Source organism: Somniosus microcephalus, chromosome 12, assembly GCF_052327205.1.
Source record: "Somniosus microcephalus isolate GS21.2 chromosome 12, FLI_Smic_1.0, whole genome shotgun sequence".
In the NCBI taxonomy this organism is placed as follows: Eukaryota; Metazoa; Chordata; class Chondrichthyes; order Squaliformes; family Somniosidae; genus Somniosus; species Somniosus microcephalus.
Genome location: NC_140998.1, coordinates 33,110,037 through 33,131,558, shown reverse-complemented (window position 1 = coordinate 33,131,558; position 21,522 = coordinate 33,110,037). Strand labels below are relative to the sequence as shown.

Here is a 21,522-nt window from a genome sequence, read left to right as displayed (position 1 = left end):
CCTCTAGTTGTGAACATATAAATCCTCAGAAATGTAAAGCAGTGGACAATAAAACTTTCAAGTCCACAAATATTCATTAGTTCTGAGTACACCCACACTACACTTTCATATAAACATATTATAGAGAATTATGTTGTTTTAAATATATATTCTCAATAAAAAGCTGTCCAGACACTGTAAAAAGAATCAGCCTAAAACATTTTTATAATGTTATTAGGACCATTAAATAGAGTTACTACCCTAAACCAAGGACTGTCTGCTGGTGTCTTGGCAAACATTCCTCCCTCAACCACCACCACCAAAAACAGATTGAACTATATCATTGGCTGCTTGTAGGATCTTTCTGTGTGCAAATTGGCTGCTGCATTTGTCTACACTTCAGAAGAGATCCACTGGGTACGAAGTACTTTGGGACACCAGAAGGATGTGATACTAACATTAACAGCAACTTCTTGCTTTCCCTTACAGTGAGTGCAGTTTTTGAGTGGCACTACTTGCCCATTCACATTTAAAATTGAAAACCAAAATTTAAAAAAAATCAAAGTCTATTTCTTCTACTTTTAAAAGCATTACATGATTAAGGTTTTCAATGAATGTTCATCAGCCATAAACAGACATCAGGTCTAGTCGTGATTCTACCTCACATTTTAAACCTGCTTTGCCCAATATCCTATCCTCTTGGGTGTCCCAAAGTGCTTCATATCCAATTGATCTCTGCTGAAGTGTAGACAAATGCAGCAGCCAGTTTGCACAGACGAAGGTCCTACAAGCAGCCAATGATTGTAGTTAATCTGTTTTTGGCGGTGTTGGTTGAGGGAGCAATGTTTGCCAAGACACCCTCGGTTTAAATTGTCCATGACACCACACGAGTGTGCAATGGCCAAATAAAGGGTTAAGGCTGGCAGAGGAAGCTCTGCAGGCCCTGCCCCATCACTCACTCATGGTCTATTCCCCATAAGGTTCACATGCAAGAGCAGAATGAGCTGGGAGCGAAGCACACTTCACACAGACAGGAATTAATCATCAGAACAAAGCTTAAGGAAGAGAATAATTCAGTAACCTGAACACCGCAGCCCTTTGATGAAGGTAAAATGAATCGGCAATGAGAAGGGGGCAGAAAAAACACACCCCACCAGTCAAGCTTGAGTGCTGCCTCTCAGCCTAACTTGATCGCTGCCCAGGTCCCGCCTCTCTGTCGCCTTGATTGGCGCGGCCGCCGCCGCGCCTGCGTGTACCTCACGCCTATTGGTCCAATGTAACGTCAATCACCAGCTTGGCCACCGCGAGCTGGAACGTTCGTCCAATTTGAACGGTCAACGGAACGTCATCACGCGCCGCGTCGCCCCGCCCCTTCCTCTTGTCCCCGCCCCCTTTCTTCCTCGCGGATCCCGCCGATTGGGGCGATGACGCCAGCGGGCGGTCCAAATCCGGCGCGCGATAGGTCGGAGCGGCTTGTCAATTGTGTGACGACACAAACAGCAGGGGCGGGGCTGGCGAGCTGGCCGCGCCTGCGCAGTCAGCGGTTGTCTTCGTGGGGGTGGTTTGTTCAAAATGGCGGCGCCCTGTCTGACTCGTTTGGGAAGTTAGCGAGCCGGAGTGAAAGTGCCGCGAGTTTTCGTGTGTTAATCCCTTGGCTTGCTTGAATTTATTTATCTTTCTTCCTCGCCGCTCGTTTCCTCGGCGGATCTCTTCGCGGCTGTTGAAATTGAGCCGATTTATTGGGGTCGAGTTGGACGGTCGGGGCGAAGGAAGGCTTGTGTGTCGCCGAGCCTGGTGCAGTGGAGGCCGGGGCCTCAGCACCGTCTCAGGTAAGGTTCACATTGTAGCCAGCGGCTGACTGGCCATCGCGGGGAGGCAGCGTGTTTGCCTCCGAGCCCAGTCACAGCAACCCCGCGCCGTCTCCTCCGTTTGAAAAAAGAAAGGCTCCCAGTCTTGTACTAGGGGGCATAGTCTAAAAATTAGAGCCAGACCCTTCAGGAGTGAAATTAGGAAACGCTTATGTAGACAAAGAAGTTTGGAACACTCTTCCGCAAACTGTACTTGATACTAGATCAATTGCTAATTTTAAATCTGAGATTGATAGATTTTTTTTGCTAACCAAAAGCATTAAGGGATATGGGGCAAAGGCGTGTATATGGAATTAGGTCACCGGTCAACCATGATCTGATTGAATGGTGGAACGGGCTCGAGGGGCTGAATGGCCCACTCCTGTATGTAGCGGGATTGAAGTGCCGTGAATTGCTTCGGGGTAGTGTCCCTTTCCCCACAGGAAATACTATTTGTAAGGAGTGCTTTTGGTGACCCGTGGATAATTTGTTAAACTGTTCAGTGCAGAGGGCCAAAGGAGCCTTTGTTCTGCGAGAGTTTTGCCGGGACAACTGAGGACGTTTGGGGAAAATGTTGCCCTGCAGAAGATATAAACAGAAGATATTATTGAGGCATTTACATCACTGGTAATACACTAGTTGTGCTGACGAATAATTTGATTATATTCAGTTCTGTTTTCAGCAGTTCTATGCTCTGGATCTCTTGGCTTGAAGGCATTGTATTTTTTAAATTTGCCTCATTGGTACAATGCGAAGTATTTTATCGCCAATTACAGTAATTATGTTTTAACTGTTGTACACAACAGGGCCCCACAAAAAACAGTGAGATAAATTAATCTGTTTTCATGTTTTGAGTGCTAAATGTTGGCTGGGACATCGGAAGACTTTCCGCTCTCTTCGCGTAGTACCATGGGATCTTTGTGCATGAATAGGCAAATTGGGCCTTAGTTTAATGTCTCATCAGAGTGATGACACCTCTGACAATGCAGCAGTTCTTCAGTACTGCACTAAAGTGTCAGTTGAGATTATTATACATTTAAAGTAGCTGATGACCACCCAATTTTCCAAGTGCATGGAATGAAACGTATTTATATTGTTTTACTTTGGCTTCCTCCACAATGACGAAAGGTAATCTTGGATCTAAATGGTGTGTTGGTGCCTACGCAGCTTTCAAAAATAGTTGACGGGTCATTAACTACTTTGATTCTGGCTGCCTACTGTATATAGTAAATAATATTAGGATGCCTGAGTGTGGTAATGGCAGGGCTTAATGGTCATTTCAGTCATCTTTCTTTCCCTCTGTTGAAAGCATCATAAACAGGCCAGTTCCAGCAAGAGGGGAAAAACTCCCAAATCTGTGATTCTGCAGAATGTGTGTGTTTTGTGAGGTAGTGCCCCAGAAAGAGTTGATGAATGTTGAAGCACATATGCTAGATGTATAATGGAAAGAGAGATAACAACAATATGTATCTATGTAGCGCTTTCCCCTATCTCTGTAACCACCTCCAGCCCTACAAAGCTCCAAAATCTCTGTGCTGCTCCAATTCTGGCCCCCTGCGGATCCCTGATTTACATTGCTCCTCCATTGGCAGCCGTGCCTTCTGCTGCCTAGGCCCTCAGCTGTGGAATTCACTCCATAAATCTCTCCACCTCTCTCTTTTTCTTAAGTCGCTCCTTAAAATATACTGATGGTTGTTGAAATAGTAATCCTGCTCAGTACGAGAGGAACCGCAGGTTCAGACTCTGACCAAGACTTTGGTCACCTGTCTCACTATCTCTGGCTCGGTGTCCAATTTTGTCTGACCGCTCCTGTGAAGTGCTTTGGAACGCTTTACTATGTTAAAGGCACTATATAAATGCAGGGTGGTTGTTTTAGGGAAGGAATTCCAGAGCTTGGGGCCTAGGCGGCTGAAGGCACGACAGTCGGGCGTGGAGCAGTGAAAATCAGGGCTGCGCAAGAGGCAAGAATTGGAGGAGTGCAGTTATCTTGGTGGGGTGGGGTGGGGGTGGTTGTAGGAGGAGGTTACAAAGATAGGGGCGGGTGATGCCATAGAGCGATTCAAACACAAGGATGAGAATTTTAAAATCGTTTGTCAGACCGGGATAGTTGGAGATGGGAGGCCATAGAGAATGAAAATGTTAAATTTAAGGCACTGAGCAACCGGAAGCCAACGTAGGTTAGCGAGGGTGGGGTGATGGTCAAGCGGGACAAGGTGGTGGGGGGGAGAGGATGTGGGCAGCAGCTGTTTTAGATGAACTGAAATTTATCCTGGGTGGAAAATGGGAGGCTGGCTAGGAGAGGATTGGATAGCTGAGTCTGGAGGTGACAAAGGCATGGATAAGGGTTTCAGCAGCAATATGGTCTTAGGTGGGCGATGTCATGAAGATGGAAATGTGTAGTCTTTGTGATGGAGATGCTATGGGGTCAGAAGCTCGGCTCGGGGTCGAATAGGACACTGAGGTTGCAGACAGCCTGGTTCACCTGAGACAGTTGCTGGGGAGGTGGATGCAGTCGATGACGAGAAAGAAATTGAAAATGCCGAAAGAAAAGCCCAGCGGGCAGAAGTCTCTTAATTCTTGTACAGCACAGGTTATGGGGAGGAATGTCATATATCAATTGAGAGTCTGACAGTGCAGTGATATTCACAAAATGTTTAACATTCCTTGACCTCGAATGCTGACATGCTAACTGTATATGGTGATACCAGATGCTGTTAACATGTTGTGGAAGTTGTTTATGATAAAGTACCTGGTTCAAAAGGGATGAAGATCTAAATCTGGAGAAATACTGCACTTGGTTTGAATTGTTACAAATGTTGAAGTTGACAAATTTCATCACATTTGGTAATCCTACTTGATTCATTATGTTACGCTGACCAATATATCTTTGATCCATTATTACACAGCAAAATTAGTAAGCCTCCAGAAATTTGAAAAAAAATACTAAATGGTAACTATTTGGTCTGGTAATCTAAGCATGCATCTATCTTGAAATCACATCTCTATATTCAGTGCGTTTATAGGACGCTCTTTCTATGCAGGGCCTATTCAGACTTGATGTCTGTGTGTGTGTTTGTTATTGGAAATGCTATTTCAGACCTTGAAGGCATCTACATGTTTGGTTTTGCACAACTCAAGTTTTTAATCTGTAATATTCACAGTCTAGGGAGTCCGTTCTGTTTAAAGTATTCTGCCTTTTAACGAAGACAATATAGAATCTTGGTGTACTGTGTTTTGCTTTGTTTCCCGCAACCAAATTGTTACCGGTATCATCGTCTAACTCTGAAAGATCACCCAGCAACACTCTTGCATCTCTTTCTCCCAGCCCCCCGCACTCCCATTGCTAATTCTCTTCTCTCTTTTTCAGCTCTATACAGGAAACTTTGTGCTATCCGGCACCGACGGGACCGAGCTGTTGCCGTCCCATCGAAACTGCCGGACAAACCAGCGCTAATGTTAAAACACACGGAAGCTTTTGAGCTCCGTATCTAGCAACAAACCCTGTTACAGCTTCTAAACAGTCGGCCATAGCTTGTAAGCGTCTCTGTAGCTAAGCAACAGCTTTAGCTAGACCTTGCAGAGCCTGACATAGTGGAAAAAAAAGCAACGAAAAGAAAAAAAACTTATTGAACCGACTCCTGAATTTTGCCGGTGGCTCGAGCATTCCAGACAGTTAACCTCCGGATAAACCAAAGTTTCCTATACAGGTATTACAATTTTCCAACACTTTCCTCGCCAGCCTCTCCCCTTCCACATACAGCTCGTGCCGAATGATGCAGACTTGACATGCACACTCATTATCACTGTCCTCATCGGGCCTGTGGGTTCCTATGCTTGTTTTGACTGCCCATTTGAAAGCCCGCTCAGAAATTGAGTCAGGTGGGTGTAGGAGTTTTGTCTGTTTGGCGTGCCTTTTTTCAGCATGAACGGCTAGTAGGTAGATGAAAATCGGCCCATGGTCTTGAAAGACTGGCGATTTTAATTTAAATACACAATCGGTTGGCCATTTCAGAAAGGACATGTCTATTTGCAACACAAGTTCTGATTGGTCCCCTTGGAGGACAAGACACACCCAGCAGTTTCTCTGTAATGTGTAATTAGATCCCGCCTGCCTACATAATCAGTTACTTTGCAAAGTGTCGTTTGAGCCATTCTGACTGCCAGGCTCCAGGCAGAGCAGAGCTCACATAGAACAGGGCTCACCCTCGTGGGTTAAGACCTTTTCCCACCCCCTGCCCAAGTCCCTGACCTCTTTTCCCCCACCCAAGTTTCTGACGAATCCCCCCACCTCCATAGAATGTGTGTGTGTGACACGGATTGTTAACAGGTTTATTGGGTATGAAGTGAATAGTGGGAGAGGGGGAACTTGGTGCGGGCGCAAAGGGGATGGGGTTGGAAGAACGTGATCCATCTTACCATCTGGATCACATGCTCGCTCTCATTTTCCCCCCCCCTTCAGACCTGGATCACATTCTTCCCCCATCTGAACTGTGCTCTCCGTGCTCCATACCCTCTGACCCCCGCCCCCCAGTTCCTGACCTCTCTTCAACCCCCCCCCCCAAGTTCCCGACCTTCTCTTCCCCCCCCCCCCCCACACCCAGTTCCTGACCACCCCCATCCCCAGTTCCTGACCGCCTCCTCCCCTCCCCAGTTCCTGACCTCCTCCTCCTCCTCCCCATCCCAGTTCCTGACCTTCGCCTCTCCTCCTCCCCTCCCCAGTTCCTGACCTCCCCTCCCCCTCCCCAGTTCCTGACCTCCTCCTCCCCATCCCCTCCCCAGTTCCTGACCTCCTCTCCCCTCCCCCTCCCCAGTTCCTGACCTCCTCTCCCCTCCCCCTCCCCAGTTCCTGACCTCCTCTCCCCTCCCCCTCCCCAGTTCCTGACCTCCTCTCCCCTCCCCCTCCCCAGTTCCTGACCTCCTCTCCCCTCCCCCTCCCCAGTTCCTGACCTCCTCTCCCCTCCCCCTCCCCAGTTCCTGACCTCCTCTCCCCTCCCCCTCCCCAGTTCCTGACCTCCTCTCCCCTCCCCCTCCCCAGTTCCTGACCTCCTCTCCCCTCCCCCTCCCCAGTTCCTGACCGCCTCTCCCCACCCCCGTTCCTGACCGCCTTCTCTTCTCCCCCCTCCAGTTCCTGACCTCCTCTCCCCTCCCCCTCCCCAGTTCCTGACCTCCTCTCCCCTCCCCCTCCCCAGTTCCTGACCGCCTCTCCCCTCCCCCTCCCCAGTTCCTGACCTCCTCTCCCCTCCCCCCTCCCCAGTTCCTGACCTCCTCTCCCCTCCCCCTCCCCAGTTCCTGACCTCCTCTCCCCTCCCCCTCCCCAGTTCCTGACCTCCTCTCCCCTCCCCCTCCCCAGTTCCTGACCTCCTCTCCCCTCCCCCTCCCCAGTTCCTGACCTCCTCTCCCCTCCCCCTCCCCAGTTCCTGACCTCCTCTCCCCTCCCCCTCCCCAGTTCCTGACCTCCTCTCCCCTCCCCAGTTCCTGACCTCCTCTCCCCTCCCCCTCCCCAGTTCCTGACCTCCTCTCCCCTCCCCCTCCCCAGTTCCTGACCTCCTCTCCCCTCCCCCTCCCCAGTTCCTGACCTCCTCTCCCCTCCCCCTCCCCAGTTCCTGACCTCCTCTCCCCTCCCCCTCCCCAGTTCCTGACCTCCTCTCCCCTCCCCCTCCCCAGTTCCTGACCTCCTCTCCCCTCCCCCTCCCCAGTTCCTGACCTCCTCTCCCCTCCCCCTCCCCAGTTCCTGACCGCCTCTCCCCTCCCCCTCCCCAGTTCCTGACCTCCTCTCCCCTCCCCCTCCCCAGTTCCTGACCTCCTCTCCCCTCCCCCTCCCCAGTTCCTGACCTCCTCTCCCCTCCCCCTCCCCAGTTCCTGACCTCCTCTCCCCTCCCCCTCCCCAGTTCCTGACCTCCTCTCCCCTCCCCCTCCCCAGTTCCTGACCTCCTCTCCCCTCCCCCCTCCCCAGTTCCTGACCTCCTCTCCCCATCCCCTCCCCAGTTCCTGACCTCCTCTCCCCATCCCCTCCCCAGTTCCTGACCTCCTCTGCCCTCCCCCCTCCCCAGTTCCTGACCTCCTCTCCCCTCCCCCTCCCCAGTTCCTGACCTCCTCTCCCCATCCCCTCCCCAGTTCCTGACCTCCTCTCCCCTCCCCCTCCCCAGTTCCTGACCTCCTCTCCCCTCCCCCTCCCCAGTTCCTGACCTCCTCTCCCCTCCCTCCTCCCCAGTTCCTGACCTCCTCTCCCCATCCCCTCCCCAGTTCCTGACCTCCTCTCCCCTCCCCCTCCCCAGTTGCTGACCTCCTCTCCCCTCCCCCTCCCCAGTTCCTGACCACCTCTCCCCTCCCCCTCCCCAGTTCCTGACCTCCTCTCCCCTCCCCCTCCCCAGTTCCTGACCTCCTCTCCCCTCCCCCTCCCCAGTTCCTGACCGCCTCTCCCCTCCCCCTCCCCAGTTCCTGACCTCCTCTCCCCTCCCCCTCCCCAGTTCCTGACCTCCTCTCCCCTCCCCCTCCCCAGTTCCTGACCTCCTCTCCCCTCCCCCTCCCCAGTTCCTGACCTCCTCTCCCCTCCCCCTCCCCAGTTCCTGACCTCCTCTCCCCTCCCCCTCCCCAGTTCCTGACCTCCTCTCCCCTCCCCCTCCCCAGTTCCTGACCGCCTCTCCCCACCCCCGTTCCTGACCTCCTCTCCCCTCCCCCTCCCCAGTTCCTGACCTCCTCTCCCCTCCCCCTCCCCAGTTGCTGACCTCCTCTCCCCTCCCCCTCCCCAGTTCCTGACCTCCTCTCCCCTCCCCCTCCCCAGTTCCTGACCTCCTCTCCCCTCCCCCTCCCCAGTTCCTGACCTCCTCTCCCCTCCCCCTCCCCAGTTCCTGACCGCCTCTCCCCACCCCCGTTCCTGACCTCCTCTCCCCTCCCCCTCCCCAGTTCCTGACCTCCTCTCCCCTCCCCCTCCCCAGTTGCTGACCTCCTCTCCCCTCCCCCTCCCCAGTTCCTGACCTCCTCTCCCCTCCCCCTCCCCAGTTCCTGACCTCCTCTCCCCTCCCCCTCCCCAGTTCCTGACCTCCTCTCCTCCCCCTCCCCAGTTCCTGACCTCCTCTCCCCTCCCCCTCCCCAGTTCCTGACCTCCTCTCCCCTCCCCCTCCCCAGTTCCTGACCTCCTCTCCCCTCCCCCTCCCCAGTTGCTGACCTCCTCTCCCCTCCCCCTCCCCAGTTCCTGACCTCCTCTGCCCTCCCCCTCCCCAGTTGCTGACCTCCTCTCCCCTCCCCCTCCCCAGTTCCTGACCTCCTCTGCCCTCCCCCTCCCCAGTTGCTGACCTCCTCTCCCCATCCCCTCCCCAGTTCCTGACCTCCTCTGCCCTCCCTCCTCCCCAGTTCCTGACCTCTCTGTCTGTCTATCTCAGCCTTGAATCTACTCAACATCTGCGCACCCTCAGCCCTTGGGGCAGAGATTCCAAAGATTCACAGCCCTTTGAGTGAAGAAATTCCTCCTCATCTCCGTCTTAAATGGCCAACACCTTATCCTGAGACTACGCCCACCTCCTAGTTCTAGACTCTCCAGCCAGGGGAAACAACCTCTCGGCATCTACCCTGTCAATCCTCCGAATCTTCTATGTTTCAATGAGATCACCTCCCATTCTTCTAAACTCCAGAGACTATAGGCTCATGCTGGTATTGGGATAAGAAGGATCTTACACATACCCTATTACAGCTGACCTTTCCTCCTTCCAATCACAGCACCAGAGCTTGGGGGTGATGAGGTCAGTGGTATTAATGTGTAGACTTTAAAAGGACATAAGAAACAGGAGCAGGACATTAAATAAGATCATGGCTGATCTGATTTTGGCCTCAACTCCACTTTCCCGCCTGCTCCCCATAACTCTCGACACCCCTGTAGCTCAAATATCTGTCGATCTCAGCCTTGAATATATTCAATGACTCCGCCTCCACAGCTCTCTGGGGAAGAGAATTCCAAAGATTCACAATCCTCGGAAGAAATTCCTCCTCGTCTCTGTTTTAAATGGGTGCCCCCTTATCCTGAAACTATGCCCCTCTAGTTCTAGATTCCCCCACGAGGGGAAACCTCCTCCCTGCATCTACCCTGTCAAGCCCCCTCAGAAACTTATATGTTTCAATAAGATCCCCTCTCATTCTTCTAAACTCCAGTGAGTATAGGCTCAACCTTTCTTCATAAGACAACCCCTTCATCTCTGGAATCAACCGAGTGAACCTTCTCTGAATGGCTTCCAATGCAAGTATATCCCCCCATAAATAAGGAGACCAAAACTGTACGCAGTACTCCAGGTGTTGTCTCACCAGCGCCCTGTACAGTTGTAGCAGGACTTCCCTACTTTTATATTCCATCCCCCTTGCAATAAAGGCCAACATTCCATTTGCCTTCCTAATTATTTGCTGTAACTGCATGCTAACTTTGTGTTTCATGTACGAAGACCCCCAGATCCCTCTGTACCGCAGCATTCTGTAGTCTCTCTCCATTTATAATAATTAGCTTTTTTATTCTTCCTACCAAAGTGGATAACCTCACATTTTCCCACATTATATTCCATCTGCCAAATTTTTGACCACTCAATTAGCCTATCTATATCCCTTTGCAGATTCTTTGTGTCCTCTTCACAACTTGCTTTCCTACTTATCTTTGTATCATCAGCAAATTTGGCTACAGTACACTCGGTCCCTTCATCCAAGTCATTAATATAAAAGCCAATGTTAAGGACAGAAAACAACCTAATTGGTGAAGTACCAAATTAACTCCTGTTTGCTTCAGATCATGCATCATCCAAATCCATTTTTTCTGCTGGGAGCACAGAATTCTTTTGAAATAAAAGTGCTGATCCTCCTGCTTACTTTAGTGTAGTGTTTTTCTGGAAGGTCAATGGCTTTGGACAATTTGGTAGAAACATAGAAGATAGGAGCAGGAGTAGGCCATTCGGCCCCTCGAGCCTGTTCCGCCATTCAATGAGATCATGGCTGATCATCCAAACTCAGTACCCTGTCCCCGCTTTCTCCCCATATCCCTTGATCCCTTTAGCCTTAAGAAATATATCTAACTCCTTCTTGAATATATTTAATGAATTGGCCTCCACTGCCTTCTGTGGTAGAGAATTCCACAGGTTCACCACTCTCTGGGTGAAGAAATTCCTCCTCATCTCTGTCCTAAATGGCTTACCCCTTATCCTTAGACTGTGACCCCTGGTTCTGGACTCCCCCGCCATCGGGAACAGCCTTCCTGCATCTAGTATAGTTTCATAATACAAAAAAATCCCTGCAATAAAGATCCTAGTTGTGAAACCAATTATAAATTTATCAAACTGATCTGAAGTAAATAGCTTGCTTTCTGATTCCAGGTAAATGAAGGAAAATAAGGAGAACTCCACCCCGACGACGGCACTGGGAAACGTGGACCTCAGGAAGCCATGCTGGTATTGGGATAAGAAGGATCTTGTGCACACCCCGTCACAGTTAGAGGGACTTGATCCAGCAACAGAGGCACGCTACCGTCGGGAGGGTGCCAGGTTTATATTTGATGTGGGAACACGTTTGGGGCTGTATCCTTTTAAATGTCTTTTCAGAATTTTTGTTCATCGAGGTAAGGATGTCCGGATTGGGAAATGGGATGCTTTCCTCTCCTCTCCCATTGTTACGCTCATTGTCAGCATCTTCCACTCCTGGTCGAGTGTTGGCCAGCCAGCTATGGAATACCGTTCCTACTCTGTACCCATTAGGAAGTACATTGAGTAAATTCACATAGGATTGTTGCAGCTGGCAAAGAGATGTCTTTTGCCCCATTATTTTGGTTGGATTCAAACCCTGGCCCCATAGCTGTTTGCACCTATTCTAACTCACTCTCAATGTTCCCTCTAAATTTTTTTTCCCTGCACGGGCCCTTTAAATTTGCTGCACAGCCGCTCGCATGTGCCATATCTCTTCCAGCGGCAGCACTGGTGAGCGGCCTGCGCGGGACCTCTCGATTGTTGTGCGGCCGCGCATCTTCGGAGGAACGTTGCTCACTGTGTTATCAGGTTGCTGATGTGTGTTTTAAAGTTATTAATGTTCCACTATTTGCAATACAACTGATCTGTCCGAAGGATAGTCCAAAATATGTTTCATGCTGTCAGAGTATGTATCTTGCTGTAAAGTTTGATGTTTCTTATCTACTAGATAACTAGGAAGAAGACTAATGCTGCAGCTTCCACATCCTGATTAATATCCATCACTGTTATCCCTTCTGCAGCTAGCCTGACTCTAGCATTCGTTGCTCTTGACTCCCCCTTTTGAGGATTGATATTCCCAATGTGGAGTTAGAAAAATAGGTTGGGTATAATGAGTCCCTCAGAGATCATTTCTTTAGAAATTGAAGCTTCATTTGTCATTTATCCAATTCCAGATACAAACAGGAAACCCTTGCATGTGGTAAAATTGTGTCTATTAAAGGGCTTTGCTGTGATTGAAGCCGGTGCTTCTCTCCCTTCTTACCCACAAAGCCTTATTGTGAGCTGCATCCTCCATTCTTTGTCTGTTGTCTTTGCATATTAAAAAAAAAGTGCTCATAATCTACAGATCTTTATTGAGACAAATGTTTTACTGACTTCCAAAAAGAAGACTCGTTCTCACCAACACCCCCCCCCACCACCACCACCCTTTTCAATAAATCTTGGTTAAATCATCGGCAACTTTGCCTTGATGTATGCACATTTCGGCATATTCACATATTGCCTCACCAAGTTCTATCTTTAGATGTTACCTCGCCTTCACTTCAGCATCAGTTGATTCCAATTCCTGGCTTCAAGATCAGTTTTGAATGCAGTGGGTCTGTAGGGAAGTTCTTAAAAAATCGTGCACTCGTTGAACACTGCAGTGTTGGCTCACAAGGCTGGAGGGAAGTAATTGGGTCACGAAGGACTGGCTTAATCTCTGGCCACAAAGCTGCTCGGTATCAGCTCTGCAGTAAGTCCCGTGTCAATGGATGCCAAAGATAACTAACATAACATAGAAACATAGAAGATAGGAGCAGGAGTAGGCCATTCGGCCCTTCGAGCCTGCTCCGCCATTCAATGAGATCATGGCTGATCATCCAAATTCAGTACCCTGTCCCTGCCTTCTCCCCATATCCCTTGATCCCTTTAGCCTTAAGAAATATATCCAACTATTTCTTGAATATATTTAATGAACTGGCCTCCACCGCCCTCTGTGGCAGAGAATTCCACAGGTTCACCACTCTCTGGGTGAAGAAATTCCTCCTCATTTCAGTCCTAAATGGCTTACCCCTTATCCTTAGACTATGACCCCTGGTTCTGGACTCCCCAGCCATCAGAAACATCCTTTCTGCATCTAGTCTGTCCAGACCTGACAGAATTTTACAGGTTTCGATGAGATCCCCTCTCAATCTTCTAAACTCCAGTGAGTATAAGCCCAATTGACACAATCTCTCCTCGTACGTCATTCCTGCCATCCCAGGTATCAGCCTGGTGAATCTTCGCTGCACTCCCTCCATGGCAAGAACGTCCTTCCTCAGGTAAGGTGACCAAAACTGCACACAATACCCAAGGTGCGGTCTCACCAAGGCCCTGTACAACTGCAGCAAGACATCCTTGTTCTTGTACTCGAACCCTCTTGCTACGAAGGCCAACATACCATTTGCCTTCTTAACCGCCTGCTGCACCTGCATGCTTACCTTCAGCGACTGGTGCACAAGAACACCCAGGTCTCTTTGCACTTCCCCTTCTCCCAATCTATTGCCATTCAAATAATAATCTGCCTTCCTGTTTTTGCCACCAAAGTGGATAACCTCACATTTATCCACATTATAGTGCATTTGCCATGTTTCTGCCCAATCACCCAACCTGTCCAAATCGTACTGGAGTTTCACGACATCCTCCTCACAGCATACCCTCCCACCCAGCTTTGTGTCGTCTGCAAATTTGGAGATAATGCATCCAATTCCCTCATCCAGATCATTAATATATATTGTGAACAGCTGGGGTCCTAGGACCGATCCTTGCAGTACCCCACTAGTCACTGCCTGCCACTCGGAAAATGACCCGTTTATTCCAACTCTTTGCATTCTGTCCGCCAACCAGTTCTCTATCCAAGTCAGTACCTTGCCCCCAATCCCATGTGCCTTAATTTTGCACGCTAACCTCTTATGCGGGACCTTATCGAAAGCCTTCTGAAAGTCCAAATACACCACATGCACTGGTTCTCCCTTATCTATTTTACCAGTCACATCCTCAAAAAATTCCAGTAGATTAGTCAAGCATGATTTACCTTTTGTAGATCCATGTTGACTTTGTCCGATCCTGTCACTGCTTTCCAAGTGCTCTGCTATTACATCTTTTATAATGGAATCTAGCATTTTCCCCACTACTGATGTCAGGCTTACCGGTCTATAATTCCCCGCTTTTTCTCTGCTACCTTTTTTGAATAGTGGGGTAACATTAGCTACCCTCCAATCCATGGGTACTGTTCCAGAGTCTATCGAGTTCTGGAAGATGACCAGCAATGCATCTACTATTTCTAGGGCCACTTCCTTAAGTACCCTGGGATGTAGATTATCAGGCCCTGGGGATTTATCGGCCTTCAGTCCCATCAATTTCCCTAACACCACTTCCCTACAAATACTAATTTCTTTCAGTTCCACCCTTTCATCAGACCCTATGATCCGCGGTATTTGTGGGAGGTTATTTATGTCCTCCTTTGTGAAGACAGAACCAAAATATGTATTTATTAGTTGGTCTGCCATTTCTTTGCTCCCCATTATAAATTCCCCCGATTCTGACTGCAAGGGGCCTACGCTTGACTTCACCAATCTTTTCCTCTTCACCATATCTATAAAAGCTTTTACAGTCAGTTTTTATATTCCCTGAAAGCTTACTCTCATATTCTATTTTCCCTTTCTTAATTAATCCCTTTGTCCTCCTTTGTTGAATCCTGAACTGCTCCCAATCCTCAGGATTATTGCTTTTTCTGGCCAATTTGTATGTCCTCTCCTTGGATCTTATGCTATCCCTAATTTCCCTTGTTAGCCACGGTTGAGTCACCTTTTTTGTTTTATTTTTATGCCAAACTGGGATGAACAACTTCTGTAGTTCATCCATTCGGTATTTGAATGTTTGCCATTGCCTATCCACCGTCAACCCTTTGAGTGCCATTCCCCAATCAATCCTACCCAACTCGCTCCTCAGACCATCGTAGTTTCCTTTATTTAAATTGAGGACCCTAGTTTCTGAGTCAACTACTTCATTCTCCATCTTAATGAAGAATTCGATCATATTATGATCGCTCCGACCCAAGGGGCCTCGTACAACAAGATTGCTAATTAATCCTTTCTCGTTACATAATACCCAGTCTAAGATGGCCTGATCTCTGGTTGGTTCCTCGACATATTGGTCCAGGAAACCATCCCGTAAACACTACAGGAATTCCTCGCCACAGTATTGTTACTAATTTGGTTAGCCCAATCTATATGTAGATTAAAGTCACCCATGATGACTGCTGTGCCCTTATTGCACGCTTCTTTAATTTCCCTTTTAATGCCATCCCCAACCTCCGCCTTACTGTTTGGAGGTCTATATACCACTCCCACTAATGTTTTTTTCCCCTTAGTATTTCTCAATTCTACCCATACAGATTCCACCTCATCAGAGCTAATATCCTTCATTACAATTGTGTTAATCCCTTCTTTAACCAGTAATGCTACCCCTCCTCCCTTTCCTTTTTGCCTATCTTTCCTGAATATCGAATACCCCTGGATGTTGAGTTCCCAGTCTTGGCCGTCCTTGAGCCACGTTTCCGTAATCCTAACAAATCATATTCGTTTACCTCTATTTGCGCAGCCAATTCATCCGCCTTATTACAAATCCTCCCCTCATTAAGGCACAAAGCCTTCAGGCTTGTTTTTTTAACGCTCTTAGACCTATTAGAATTATTATTTACTGTGGCCACGTTTGATTTAAACCGTTGATTTCTCTGACTGCCACTTTTGTTTTTCTCCTTCCTATCTTTTGCTTTTATCCTTGTTTTCCTTTCCTCTGTCTCCCTGCTCAGGTTCCCAACCCCCTTCCATTTTAGTTTAAACCCTCCCCCACAGCACTAGCAAACACTCCCCCTAGGACATCGGTTCCAGCCCTGCCCAGGTGCAGACCGTCCGGTTTGAACTGGTCCCACCTCCCCCAGAACCAGTTCCAATGTCCCAGGAACTTGAATCCCTCCCCTGGCACCATTCCTCTAGCCACGTATTCATCTGAAGTATCCTTCTATTTCTACTCTGACTAGCACGTGGCACTGGTAGCAATCCTGAGATTACTACCTTTTGAGGTCCTGTTTTTTAATTTACCTCCTAACTCCCTATATTCCGCTTTTAGGACCTCATCCTGCTTTTTACCTATATCGTTGGTGCCTATATGCACCACGATAACTGGCTGTTCACCCTCCCCTTCCAAGATGTTCTGCAGCCGCTCGGAGACATCCTTGACCCTTGCACCAGGGAGGCAACACACCATCCTGGAGTCTCGTTTGCGGCCGCAGAAACGCCTATCCCACTTCCAATTGAATCCCCTATTACTATAGCTCTACCACTCTTTTTTTCCTTCCATTCTGTGCAGCAGAGCCACCCCTGGTGCCAGGAAGTTGGCTGCTGCTGCCTTCCTCTGATAAGCCATCCCCCCCAACAGTACTCAAAGAGGTATATCTGTTGGAGAGGCGGATGGCCACAGGGGACCCCTGCACTACCTGCCTGCGCCTAGTACTCTGCCTGTTGGTCACCCGTTCCCTTTCTTCCTGTCCAACCTCTACCTGCAGTGTGTCCAACTCCGTAAACGTGCTATTCACGATGTCCCGAGCATCGTGAACGCTCCAGTATGCATCCAATCGCAGCTCCAGCGCCGCAATGCAGTCTGTCAGTAGCTGCAGCTGGGTGCACTTCCTGCACACGTAGTTGTCAGGGACACAGGAAGTGTCCCTGAGTTCCCACATCTCGCAGGAGAGCAGATCACAGGGCCGGGCTGTCCTGCCATGACTTACCCTTTAATTAATTGAGTTTAAATTAAATCAATCAATCCCACTAATTTCACTACAGTTAAATAGTTTACCAACAGTCCCCGCTACACCAGAGAGACCTTAGAAACTATAAAACAGAGTTAAAGTTTTAAAAAAGAGAGAAATACTCACCAACCAATCACTTACCTGCTTCCTGCTGACGTCACACTTGGATTACTTTTTACCTCTCTCCCGGAACCTGGATTGGTCGGGCCTCTGGTGATCCCTCGCAGGTCCGCTGCCTCTCCGGTCTCGGGTATGCATTGGTCTTAAATTGGCAGCAATGTTTCCATTGGGACCATCTCCCCATCGTTTCTGAAGTGCATATATTCAGATATCTCCTTTTTGACTGATTCTGGGCTAGTGTCTCTTCTTGGCTCAGTACCTAGCTGAAACTACATTTTGGACTAGTTGGATTTATACAAATTTCCTGAATATCTGAACAAGCCTAATCCTGAAAAAAAAACTCTGGCCCAATGTAAAAGAATTTTAAATGCCAAATGGTAAGGGACCTTTATTTGGAGGGCTTTCTGCTTCCTTGGGTTAAGGTAATTGTAGGGGGTGGCGCGTGCGCCCAGTCAGTTATGCCTCTGACTGTTTATGAGCGGTTCAAATCGCTCCCATGCCCCTGGGTTCTAGACACCGGACTTAGGTACAAGGCGGCGGTACAGAGAAGACTCGAGTAGACAGGTGGTTGCATGTAAGCAAAAACCAAGATTTTATTGAAGAGGAAAAATCTTATGGAAAATTACTAATGTACACTTCTACAGGCAAAAATACAAAAGAATAACTATTATTATACTTATACAGGGAATGGGGAACACACAGCACGTCGAGGGAAAGCAACTATCTTAACAATCCCCTTATCCTTATCCCACCCCCTATACCTAACTAGGTTAAGCTATGAGGGGTCAGAACTTCATGCTCACCAATCAAAAGGGTTTGTTGGACTCAAAACAGCGGCAGGGTTCGGGGTTCGCTCTTGGTGCTCTCTGGAGCCTGCTGTCGTCACATGGTCTCCGGGCGCTGCAAGGGCGTTGTCCAGGTTCGAGTACCCCAAAGTTAAAGTCTCTGTTTGGGTACTTTACCTTGCAGGGATGATTCTTCGTCGTCAGCCGACAGTTTGAGTTGGTGTGCAGGTATTCGCAGGTCGGCTGAGGCTGAAGGCCCGATAATTCGAAGTCTACCCTCGGTCCGTCTTCCCGCGACCCGCCTCGCCTGGCCTGAATTGTCCGTGTCCGCCCGATGCAGTGCCTGGGCGATTTTCAGATGGAGTGGCAAAAGGCACAGGCAAAGGCCAGGGGGTAAGCGCGGGACGGGGAAAGAGCGACCGCCACGAGGGCGAGGGGCCGAAGAGCGGAGAGAGAAGAGCGCGATTGCTACCCAGGGGCCTTCAATTATACTCTTTTCGAAAACGCTTATCTGCGCGCCAAATCAAGTTAGTCCTTTGTCTTAATCTTGGCGGGCTATTTTAAATAATGGTAGCAATCCATATTGACTTCTTAGATGGCCGGTAATCGCATCTACCGGCCCGATAATTGACTTGCATTGTCATGAATGTTCCTTGATGGGCCTGTCCAGCCTCGATGGGTCTCTTAATCAGTTTCCGATTATATATGTAGACTGCTTGATGGCCTTAACTATAGGCCTAAACTGAATTTAGATTCGTCTCCAATTCGGTCTAATACATAATTCAGAGTCCTGTTTGGTTTCAAAATACAAAGTCTCTCTTCACCGAAAACTGCAGCTTGGGTTTCGATCCACAAGCTGTCTGCGTTGCAGAGTCCATTTTAAAATCCCACAGGCTTTCTACCACGAGGCACGGACGCCATCTTGGGTACCCTTTTTGATTTAAAATGTCCACGCGGGGTCCCGTTTATTAATACAGGTAGACTATCCTTTATCCGAAAACCTCGGGACCAGCCGTGTTTCGGTTTTAGGAAAATTTCGGTTTTCGGAAGGTGCGCGAAAACACTTCGGTTTTCAGAGGTAATTCGGTTTTCGGGAGTGCGGATAAAGGATACACTATCCCTTATCCGAAAATAACGACTATAAATACTGTAGTTACAGGGATAAATACTGTAGTACAGTTTATTTGTAAGGAAAACATTCAGTAAAACTTCAAACATGTACAGGTACAAACTAAGCTAAATACCTGTACATAAACATGCAATAAAGGTACATTACATCTGGCTTGAGGATCTTGGAGAAGATGGTACATCAGTGTTGTCATCATTGTCATCAGGTTGGAGTTGGACATCTGAAGATGGGCCAGGAACAGGATTCTCAAGTGATGAAGCATGACTACGACAGACGGCCTTTTTAAAGACTTCTTCCAGTGTCATCTGTCTCATTAACATTGGTTTCTGTCTAAGCAGTCTCTCTTTAATTGAGTAAACTTGCATAATCTCTTGCTCACTGATAAATGCACGTTTTTCAAGGCCAGCAATTAACTGATCACACATTGTCACCATATCGTCTATGGGGATTTTGTCACCTGTGTTCACAATGTCATCATCATCATCACTACTGTCCTCATGCTTGTCTTTATTTAACACCATTTCAGCAATTTCCCCATCACTCAACAAATTCACAACAGGTGCATCATTGTCAATGTTCAGCACTTCTTCGATGTCAGCTTCCTCTAACGTATTTACACTTTCGGATGATAAACCTTTGGCGTAAGTGAGGAGGTTTGATATCATCATCTTCTCCTGACTGACAGGAAATCCTTCAAACTCGTCATCTGCAGGTCCATCTTCATGAAACATCGTTGAAGGCCAAAGTCTGTGCCAAGCATTTTTTAATGTTGGTTTGTCAACATCGTTCCAAGCATTAGCAACTGCATAAATGGCATCCTTAACATTGAATTCTTTCAGGAAGCTTTGGATTCCTTCGCCTCTGTTGATTGCATCAAGCATAGAGTTCAAAAAAATGTCTTTATACTTGCTCTTCATGGAGCGTAAAATTCCTCGGTCACAAGGCTGTATTAAAGATGTCACATTAGGGGGAAAGTTAATGCCGAAAACATAACTTTTCACAAGAAGTTCAGGAGGGGGATGTGCGGAGCAGTTGTCCAGGAACAATAAAATTTTGCAGTTTTCTTCCAGTCCAACTTGCCTGCAATGAGCTCGTGTCGCTGGTACGAAGTGGTTATTGAACCAGTGAGAAAATATTCCTCTGGTTACCCATGCTTTCCTGCTCGCATAATAATGCACAGGTAAATTGCATACACCTTTCAAACATCTCGGATGTTGGCTTTTTCCAATCACTACCAACTTTAACTTGTGTGTGCCTGCAGCATTGGCACACCCAAGAACAGTCAACCTGTCCTTAGCATCCTTAAAACCTGCTGGTGCACTCTCATCAGCCGTTGCTAATGTTTTTCTAGGAATGTAGCGCCAGAACAGAGCTGTTTCATCAGCATTGTAAATTTGTTCAGGACCGAGGTTTTCATCCGATATTATTTTTGCAAACTCATCTATGTAATTTTCAGCTGCTTCATGATCAGCAGAAGCTTTTTCACCACAGATTTTCAGATATCTTATACCATGACACTTCTTAAATTTATGCAGCCAACCTTCTGAATATTCACACTCAACTTCAATGTTCAGTTCTTCATGGTATATTCTAGCTTGCTTCATGACCATCAAACCAGTCAGTGGCACACGTTCACCTCTGCGTTGTCGAATCCACTCAATCAGCACACGGTCAAGATCTTCATTTTTTGCCCTATGCAATGTTTTCCTAATTTTCATTAGTTTATGGTCATCACTGTCGGTGTAAAATTTCAACAACTTGTCTTTCTGTTTCTTTAAGTCATATACGGTGGTACTTCCCACACCATATTCTTCAGTAAGATGTCGCACAGACACCACGATCAAGCTTCTGCAATAACTCCACTTTCTGCGATATCGATAATGAGCGATGCTTCCTTCTCTGCTTCTCACTGTTACCCATTGGGGTATCTGCAGCTCTTTTTAGCATTTTCACAAATTGTTAAAAGCCAGCAAATATCTAAGAGAGCTGCAAATATCTAAGAGAGCTGCAAATAGCAGCAAATATCTAAGAGAGCAGCAAATATCACACAGAGCAGCATAACACCTGCGTGGGTCAAGCATCGGCAGCGTCGGGTCATGCTTTGCGCCACTTTCGGCTTTCAGAGGTTTTCTGGTTTCGGATGTGTGGATAAAGGATGGTACACTATCTCTTATCCGAAATTGGGTGGGGTACGGCGGGGGGGTCGGTGGGGGTCGGGTTCGGCCGGGGGGGTGGGGGTCGAGGTCGTGCGCATTTCGGTTTTCAGAAGTCATGCTTTGCTCCACTTTCGGCTTTCAGAGGTTTTCTGGTTTCGGATGTGCGGATAAAGATTTCGGTTTTCAGAAGTGCGGAAAAATGCTACACTATCCCTTATCCGGCTAGGCCTGTAAGTCGTGCGCCACTCTGGTCATGTCGTGCGCACGACTTACGCTGACCGAATAAACCTTCGGTTTTTAGAGGGTTTCGGTTTTCGGAAGTCCGGATAAAGGGTAGTCTACCTGTAACAACCTTCGGGGGAAATGTAGAAATTTTGCAAATCTTACAGTAATGAATAAACGAGTTACTAAGCTATTTGCTTTGTGCAAATGAACATTCCAGCTAATTCAGACATTACAGTCCATACAAC

General features: G+C 48.2%; 2 protein-coding genes across 5 annotated transcripts in view; one reads left to right on the top strand and one right to left on the bottom strand.

Moving 5' to 3' along the window:
• setd3 (SET domain containing 3, actin histidine methyltransferase) overlaps positions 1-1,243 on the bottom strand; it is a 137,009-nt gene extending 135,766 nt beyond the window's left edge. For both annotated transcript variants that reach the window (XM_086002736.1, XM_086002737.1), the window contains exon 1: positions 1,061-1,243. The gene's annotated coding sequence lies outside the window, so the exon portion shown is untranslated. The remainder of the gene's footprint in view (positions 1-1,060) is intronic.
• A 261-nt stretch (positions 1,244-1,504) lies between these two features.
• ccnk (cyclin K) overlaps positions 1,505-21,522 on the top strand; it is a 42,059-nt gene continuing 22,041 nt past the window's right edge. The window contains exons 1-3 of one of the 3 annotated variants that reach the window (XM_086002740.1): positions 1,505-1,808; positions 5,194-5,533; positions 11,168-11,368. In XM_086002740.1, the coding sequence (XP_085858866.1) occupies positions 11,172-11,368 (197 nt within the window). In that variant the 5' untranslated portion in view covers positions 1,505-1,808; positions 5,194-5,533; positions 11,168-11,171. The remainder of the gene's footprint in view (positions 1,809-5,193; positions 5,534-11,167; positions 11,369-21,522) is intronic. The other 2 variants (XM_086002738.1, XM_086002739.1) reach the window with 2 other exon arrangements.